The 9,000-nt window shown below is 47.7% G+C and overlaps 1 protein-coding gene across 2 annotated transcripts in view; it reads left to right on the top strand.

Moving 5' to 3' along the window:
• SLC4A9 (solute carrier family 4 member 9) overlaps positions 1–8,620 on the top strand; it is an 82,093-nt gene extending 73,473 nt beyond the window's left edge. The window contains exons 21-23 of one of the 2 annotated variants that reach the window (XR_002095554.1): positions 1,120–1,208; positions 2,501–2,627; positions 2,665–3,688. Coding sequence is in view for 1 of the 2 variants with exons in the window: in XM_019506593.1 (XP_019362138.1) it covers positions 1,120–1,173 (54 nt within the window). In the remaining variant the exon portion in view is untranslated. Of the gene's footprint in view, positions 1–1,119; positions 1,209–2,500; positions 2,628–2,664; positions 3,689–8,165 lie in introns of those variants that run through there. The other variant, XM_019506593.1, reaches the window with a different exon arrangement.
• Positions 8,621–9,000: the final 380 nt, after the last annotated feature.

Here is a 9,000-nt window from a genome sequence, read left to right as displayed (position 1 = left end):
GGCAGGGAACTAATGCCCTTAGCCTATGAAGTTAAGGAGGAAAACAGTGGGCAGCCTAATTATTAAGTCATTAGCTGCTAGTTCACAGGTGCTCCCTCCCACCCAGCATGGGGCTTCTGGTGGGCTGTGTTGTCTGGCTGGGCTTGCCAGACAACACAGCTTCCTTCCCTTCTCCCCACCCCCAAGGGCCTCAGAAGCAGCTCCCAGCAGCAGCTGTCTGTGAGTTGCTGTGTTATCCATTAACCGTTTAACTGATATACTTAGAAGAAGTTAAATGGATACTTTTCTAAACTATATTTATATCCCTAGCCTGGGGAGCAGTAAATTATTTAGCATGCTACTGCTAGACCTGTGTGGGACACCAGACTCCAGTATCCTGTCTTCACAGCTCTGTACAGAAACAATGAAAGGAAAGCAATTTGCCAAATCCTGAGGTGTTGCTGTGCATTCAGTGTACAGGGACACATCAGCAATTTCCCCTTGTGAAAGTGTCTTTCAGCTGAAGATCTCAAGTGCTTTGATTAACAAAGGGTCCCAACAGTTAAGTGTCACAGCTGGGGAAGCCAAGGCCCGAAGAAGAGGAGCCCAGCTTTTTCAAAAGTTGTTGGTGCTCCAGTTTCTGAGGGTGCATCTTGGAGTGCCTTAGCCTCTTTTTCAGAGATGCTGAGCTCCACATGACATCAGTGGGAGCTGGAGGTGCTCAGTACCACTGAAAACAGCACAGTCTCAGGGTCTAAGAGAAGCACTGTCTAATAAAAGATCACTTCTGAGGATAAGAAACTTGCCCAAAGTTACACAGTCTCAGAGCTGTGAGCTGAAGTCAGGGCTTTAAGTGCTTCTTGGCTGTGTATATAGCTCCATAGTGTGGAAATACAGGTTAGTCACTCCTCTGTCACAGGGAAACCACCCCCACAAAGCTGCAGGTAAAGAAAGCTACTGGAGTTTCTGAGCGAGATTTAGTAGCAAGTTACAAAACAAGCAGAGAATGGGTGTTGGCTCCAAACTGGGTGTGGAGAATGCAGCTGTCTCCCAGTGTAAGTGTTTGAATGAAGCTACATATTCGGTGTGCAGGCTGCTCAGACTGTGATCCTTGCCTTGGCCTCTGCTTCTTTCTTCCAGTCTGAATTAATGTACCTCGAAAAAGGACCAGAAATCAATATCTCTGTGAATTAGAAGAAGTGAGGCTCACCGGTGGGACACAGTGAAAGGTGAGGGGAAATAATTCATGTGATTCATCTTGTTTGGGCTCATAGGCCTGTGTGCAGCCAGGGAGCTGTGGGTCTTAAGGACCTCTGGAAATCTGTAGGAGCAAGAAGGTTACTTGTAACAAAAAGAGCTTCTTTCTTACCTCTCCCTGCCTGCCCCCAGCTCCTGGCTACCACCCTGTTCTTCCTGCCATATTGAATGTTTAGTGTTATCCTGATTCATGAGTAGATAGCTCCTTCAGCTTATGCTGAGACTAATCACAGCCTGTAACATATCACTTCTGGGTTCACCGCTGAGCATGCGGGGGCCCCCCCCACACTTCTGAGGGACACTCCATCACAGTGTTCACAAGCTGCGACTGGTACCTTGAGGTATGTAGAAAAAACATTTAAAGCTGTGTCTTGGCTGAATCGCTGATCCTCTGAATCAGCATTGAATCTTGAGATATGGATTTGGCCCAATCGAATTGGGGACAGTGATCCAAATCAACAAATTGAATCACTGTCCCTGATTCAGGCCAAATCTGAATCTGAATTGAATAGGGCCTGTTTCGCACACCCCTACTGGAAAGAAGCCCAGGCAGTGCCAGCATATCTAAAAAGTATCAGAAGTAACTGCTAATTCAGGAAGGTCAAGTCTCAGGGTGTGCACAGACACACATATCATTTTCCTAAGGGATGATGCTGGAGGCTGCATGGTAGAATAGTAGGAGATGGAGAACTGACTCAGAGAACAGGGTTGGTGAGACTCTGTTGCCAAAAATGTCAAAGTACTCTTGCATGTCACAACTATTCTTCAGGCAGATGAGGACAGCATAGAAGTCTAGCTCTCTTACTGCTTGGTGGGTCACAAGGACTGTCATAGGGGAGGCAGCATGTAGCCATATCTCCTACAGGAGGAATCAGCCACTGTTGGGAATGAAGACACCTCCACAAGAAGGAAGAAGAGCAGGATTATTGGCTTTAGTGTCTCTGTGAGATATGCTGGGACTTTTGTTATGTAATTAGAACCGAGCAACAGAACTCAACTGCTAACAGTCTGCTTTATCAGGTTCCTTTCCCAAACCCCAAAGATCACAACACAGAAAAGCAAAGCAGCCTGGGCTCTGTGCTGTCCCCATCTAAACAACTCCTAGCACAGCTCCTCTTGCCACACAGGAGCCTCAAGGGCTCAAGCCACATACTGTCATAGGGGCTTTGCCCACAGATCAAAGGAACTTGCTAGCCTTTGCTAACAAACAGTAAAAGTACCAATGTTCTCATGTGATTTCCAACATGGCTTCTCTGTTGGGCAGGGAATATTTTCTGATGGTTTTGCATATGCAGGAAGAAGGCAGCTTGCATTCTAGGAGAAGGTCTCCAGAGCTCTACTGACATCCCAGGTATTGAGCCCAGCTGGTGCACAGGTGGTTTATAGGAAACGTGCAACACATGGAACACACACCTTTTTATAGGAAAGGTGCAACACATGGAATGAATGTACCAGGATATTCAATTTTATGAACAAAACAGACAGGTAGTCTGTCTTTTGCACTCACTCTTTTATATCTCATGATGCTGGAGAAGACAGCAGCATTTCCAAATATTTCTCTTCATTGTCTCTAACTGGATACCATTAGCTAAACCCTGTTTGCCACTGGGTGGCCCAGAGAATCTAACAATGTATGAAATAGGTGTCCTGTCTATTAAACTGATACTCCTCTGTCATCTCAATCCCTTGGTTGTAAATTCTCTAGCCTCATTCAATTAAAATGAAACCATGCTTTCTAAACTGATTCACTCATTCCCATCGTATTGTGCATGCAGGGGAATAAGTGTTAGTGCCAGGAACAATCTTCTCAGTGCAAGTCATGCCAAACATTGTAAGTCTCTTACTGATTCAGAAATAGTCTTGGGCACAATATGCTGTCTTGGAGCATCTACAGTGCTAGAGGGTCCAGTTTCTCAAAGAAAATAAAGGAGGGAGGTTGAACTCATGCTCATCTACAACTCATGAAAATCTTTCTATCCAGTGTTTACAGCTTCAGACAGCACTAAGGCATATCTCAAGGGAAAGCCTTTGGATCCTACCTTTCAGGAAAGAAATCTTATAACATCTGTAACTCAGCACAGACATATTCCATGGTCAATAGAAGTGGCCAAAGTTATAGAATTTTACACCCTGGACTGTGGCTTCTTCCTCTCTGATAGGGATGGTGTGCTCATGAACACGATAGGTTGCAGTAAAGATGCTGGGATGTGATGGAATATGGCATGCTGGGAGCAATAATTTACATGACTGTGTTAAAAACAAAAAATTTGCAGCTTGCTCTGTTTTATGCTGACCAAAGGCTAAGGATATTTTTACAGCAGGGGTGACCAACCTGTGGCATGGGCAGCCTCTGCGTGAGGCAAATGATGGATCAAGGAGGGGACAGCCTGCAAGCAGATAGGGTAGGAAACAGAAAGAAGAGCAGCAGATCCAGCAGAGGAAGGGGATTGGAGTGGCACTCGGGGGGAGTGTAGGACTAATTTGTGGCATAGCTTCCAAAAAGGTTGGCCTTTGCTGTTTTACAGGAAAAGAAAATCCCTCTGTACTCTGGTGACTGTGTTTCTTTTGGCTTATCTTTTTCATGCTCTACAATAGGAGTCAGTTCTATATGCAACTGCCCTCCTTTCACCACATATCTCTATCATATCCTGCTGAGTGGCAAGATAATAGTAGCTGTGGGGGCTGAGTCCTTGCTCCCTCAGGATGGACCCGCATCTTCCTGAGGATGGGGCTCTCTCTCACCAATGCTTCTGAGGCAAGCTGGGTCCCCCAGGCCTTATCTCCAGAAAGATATGGGTCCATTTTGAAGGAGCCCACATAAGCTATTCTCATGCTGACACTACCTAGTAGGACATGATAGAGGTATATGATTAGGGCCTCTCATACTGTCTTCTATTAAGAAGCAGATCCCTAAAGCAGATTTCAGACTTTGTAGGAACAGGTGAATGAAGCAGGTGTCATCTCTCAAGACTGTTGTTTCAGGCTTTCTGCAGACTGAGGCAGATTACTGCCACATGAATTACACTTAAGTCACATTTTCAAGTTTTTCTTCTCACTCAGAAGGCTTGGAAACATTTTTAAGGGCTTGGGACCTTGCACACAGCCCTCTAGTGACTATGGCCATTTTTATACATGCTTTGGGACATGGTATCAGGCACTTTAATTAGTGAGCCACAATAATTACAAGTGCCCGCACATCACGTGTATCAGCATTCCCACACTGAAAAAATGGTGGCAGGGCGCTTTGAACTAAAACGCATCAAGTGTGTTTTTATGTCAAAGTGCACCACCACCATTTTTTTAGCACAGAGACATGCAGGGACGCTGATACACGTGAAGTGGAAGGCTGCCAAAGCATGTCAATTTCCGTGATCCAGCAAACTCGATTAAACAAGTCTGCTCCAACATGCTGGATTTCTAGTGCATTGGGGCAGGCTCTGCTTACGTTTATAGGAGCCCTATATCTCAAACCAGCCCTGGCAGTGTGAATCTTAATGCTCCCTGGAGGTGTGAAAGCAATTGTGTATGATATTGTGGATAAACCTTTTCACTTCCAAAATGTGACCAGCTGGTGCCGCTTTTGCTATAGCCATGATGAGGTTTAACATCCATGCCTACATTCCAGTGTCTTTGGAACTTCCCATGAAATCCAGCAGAAAGTACCTTTTACTCCACACTCTTCTCAGCCATCTTCTGATGAATTTTATTTTCTGCCATATATTTATTTGAATATGTAAAAATAGATTTAATATTTGAGACAAGCTACAAAAGTTATTGATATCATAACATTCAAGAACATTGAACACTGAACACTTCTACAGGCCTAGTGAGAGGCAGATTCCCACCTGCACTAGAACTGCATTTGGCACCTCAGTTAAGAGATGAGATGCAGAAGTAACTTTTATACCTCCCTTCATGGTCTCTTCATTCTCAAGGCTGTTAGGATTCAAACCAGGCCTCAGCACAAATTAGGGCAGCCTCGGGATAAATCCAACTTATCTGGTACTTGAAGTTCACCATAGGATAGATCACCAGTCCTAGTTGTTCCTTCCCATCTTCGACTAGCCCTCCCAGGCCCCAGAAGATTGGGCATGAAGGACTGGCATTATCAATTCCATCCCACCTGAGGTATTCCCTATCAATGGCTGCTAAAAGGTTTCCTTTGCACTTCTGGAATTTCTAAAAAGATTAAATTAGCTAATGCAGAACCTGGTTCTGGTTTTGAGCTAGTTCAGGAATCTCTGTGCAGTTGTGCTGCACTATATTGTCCATATACATTATAAATAATAGTGGCCCCTATGGCAGTTCCTAGATCAAGATTCTCTCCTTCCTTTGAGAAAAGGGAACAAACTTAAACTCTGAAAGCTCCACAACACTTCTAATTCTGCCTTGCTGAGCTGGGTTCAGTGGAATCAACCCACTGTACAGAAAACACACCAGTTCTGCTTAACTGGTCTTTATTTAGCTTGGATTGCTAAAACATGAAACATTTTGGATTAGAGATATTTTCATATAAAGAACATTGTTACAATTACTTCGTAATGACATTCAGTGGAAAGTTAAGAGTTAAAAACTTGATGAACAACCTGACAAGTTTTTGAACCCAAGACATTTGAAATATGGAGCAGACTGTCCATTTGCCAGTGTTGAAAAATCTGTTTCTTGATCCCGTGAATTGAATAGAAGTGGATGAGAAGTTTTCCCATCCAACAAATGTTTCTGAAAATTCTAGACTTTTCCCCATCCTGCACTGGGGTAAAACTGATATCTTTGAAAGTTTTTCGTAAATATTGAAAGGCAGAAATAGACCTACCCACCCATCTCAAAGTATGGGAGTGACTCACTGTAGATCGTGGGTTACTGAGGTTCAAGTATTGCTCCCAATGAGGCACCCTAAAAAATTACATATACTGTATCTCCCTACTGCAGTGTTTCCCAAACTTGATACCTGAGGCACACTTTTTTTCTGGATTAAAAGTGGCAGCATGATTCACTCGTACACCCAAAAGAGAGAGAGAGAGAGAGAGAGAGAGAGAGAGAGAGAGTGTGTGTGTGTGTGTGTGTGTGTGTGAGTTCACAGGCCAGATCTGGTCCATGAGCTTGATCTCACCCTGTGGTCAGGGTCTGATTCTGTTGGTGGCAGAAAATGTGGAAATTTGATGGCAGAGAAGTAGCAGCAGTGTTAATTGCTACCATTTCCCCACTGCCAGGTTTCCAGACCCATGGGGAGCCCCACAGGCTGGCTGATATGGCTCTACAGGCCAGATCTAACATTGCTAGGGTGCAGCTACACAAGACACTTTACTGTGCAGTAGATTAGTCTACTGCTCAGTAATGTGTCACTGGCTATAGTAGATTAGTCTACTGCTCAGTAACGTGTCACTGTGCAGTAGACTAAATTTCTGTTCATTTAACTTGTACCTGTAAATGCAGGCACTCAATTAAGTGCACAGTAAGTACTGCCCAGTAGCACACATGTAGATACTGACTAGGAGCAAATTTGCTCCCTGTCAGCCAAACCACAAGGGGGCAGCTTCCTGCTTGAGCCAGAGTCACAGGGCTGGGAGTTTATCATGCCCATGGCAGGGAAGGCTTTTTACCTGTCCCAGCCTGGCCTTTAGACCCCTCACCTGACCCTAAGGCCTGTGCCAACTGCTGCCAGCCCCTGGGCATCAGGTCTCAGAGGTGTGAGTCCGTGCTGGCTACAGCAGGCTTGTGATCCCAACTCTGGCCCCCGGGGCCTGCTCCACCACCTGTATGCCTCCCAGGTACTGTGCCCCTCTGCTGAAGGTATGTGACAAGCCCTGGAGGCACCTGGAGTCTCTGGCTGAGCCCCCAGGGTCTGTCAAAGCACCCATGATGGCAGCCTCATCAATGCCACAGACAGTGTCCTGGGGCCCCAGCTGAGCAGAAGGAGAGACTGCTGACCTTACTTCACTGTGGGGCGATGCTGAGGTGCAGATCCAGTGCGGAGAACAAGCCGGGGAAGACACCAGCTGTGACCAATTCCATATCCTCCCCAGAGGGGGCCACTGCCTGGGCAGCCCAGGAGCCATGCCTCTGTGCCCTGAGGCACTGCCAGCAAGCCACACCACGTTGCTGCCTGCAGGGACAGACTTGGGCCACCAGGACTGCCTGCCATCCCCTTCTGGTAAGCCCCACACGGGAGAGCCAGGGAGGCAAGGGAGTGCTATGGCCACCTGTGCCCACGCCAGCTCTGCTGCCCACCCCCGGGCTGCATACCTGGCCTGCCCACCCTGCTTGACCTGGCTTCTGGAGTCCCCCCCAACAACACACAGAGAGGCAGGAGGTAGTGCAGAACTTGAGTGAAAAGCCAGTGCTCTCCCAGCTCAGCATCCAGAGACCTGTCACATGCAGAGACACTTGTTGATGGCAGTGGCAATCTCCTCCTTGGCTGCAGGCATCAGGCTTGTAGTGTAAGCAGAGGTACCCCTCCAGGTGGTGGCACACATTGAAGATAAGCTCAGGCTTGCCTGGGGCACCATCAAAGCTCAGGGTCCCGCACCAGGTTCTCAGGTGCTCCAAAGCATGGCAATTAGCAGCAGAAAGGTATAGTGAGTTGGGCACCCCTTGGTGTGCTAAAACAGCTAATTACTGAGTGCCTGAGGGACTCTCAGCAGGGGTATGCTTGGGATGCAAGCCACATGCCATGGGGGCCACTCCAGAGAGGCCTAACAGGAGGGGAGGACAGGGGCTAAGTGCCCCATGGAGAGAGTGGGGATGGAGGGTTCAGCTGGTGGCAGCCTTTGGCAGGGGCCTCCTGGTCTATTTACCATGGTGCCTTGGCTCCGTTGTGTGCGTGACCCCCAGTTTGAAGCCAGGTGATGCGTAGCCCCCTCAGTACAGTGCATGTTACCTCTGAAATGTTGCAAATTCTCACAAAGACCCTCTTTGTCCTTGCTTTGCAGGTCCAGCAGCTGCACATGGGGTAGAGGCACCAGTCCCCACTGGAGATGCAACTTCAGGGACACCACCACTATCTGCCACCAGCGCCCTCCACACGTACTGCCTCTGCCAGTGGTGCATGCCAGATTGCATCTTCCTGCTGGACCAGTTAGTCACTGTGGCAGAGGAGTGGCTGGTAGACACCAGGCTTTGTGCACCCAGGATGTGGAGCACAAGTGGGAGAGGGATCAAAAGGATCATGCCTTCTGGGACAGGCTCCTCAACCTCAAGAAGAGGCACGCTGCTCTCCTCAAGAGGTTGCTGGAGGCACAGGAATGGCAGGCTGCTGTGGTAGCCTGGGCAATGGAAACCATGGAGAAGGACCGCCAGGTACTGCACGCTATTGTAGCCTTGGCAGTCACCTTCATAGTTTCATAGTTTCATAATTGGTAGGGTCGGAAGGGACCTGAGCAGATCATCAAGTCCAACCCCCTGCCATGGCAGGAAAGAGTACTGGGGTCAAACGACCCTGGCTAGGTGATTATCTAGCTTCCTTTTGAAGACCCCCAGGGTAGGAGCAAACACCACTTCCCTTGGAAGTTGGTTCCAGATCCTTGCTGCCCTGACTGTGAAGTAGTGCCTCCTGATGTCTAGCCTGAACCTACTCTCAGTCAACTTGTGGCCGTTGTTCCTAGTTACTCCTGGTAGTGCTTGGGGGAACAGGGACTCTCCCATTCCCTGCTGGTCCCCCCGGTAAGTTTATAGATGGCCACCAGATCCACTCTCAGCCTTCTCTTGTGGAGGCTGAACAGGTTCAGGTCCCGTAGCCTCTCCTTGTAGGGCCGGCCCTGCTGCCCC

The sequence above is a fragment of the Gavialis gangeticus genome, unplaced genomic scaffold (genome assembly GCF_001723915.1).
Source record: "Gavialis gangeticus isolate Ggan-Ray unplaced genomic scaffold, GavGan_comp1, whole genome shotgun sequence".
Classification (NCBI taxonomy): domain Eukaryota; kingdom Metazoa; phylum Chordata; order Crocodylia; family Gavialidae; genus Gavialis; species Gavialis gangeticus.
This window is presented reverse-complemented; position numbering and strand designations above follow the sequence as displayed.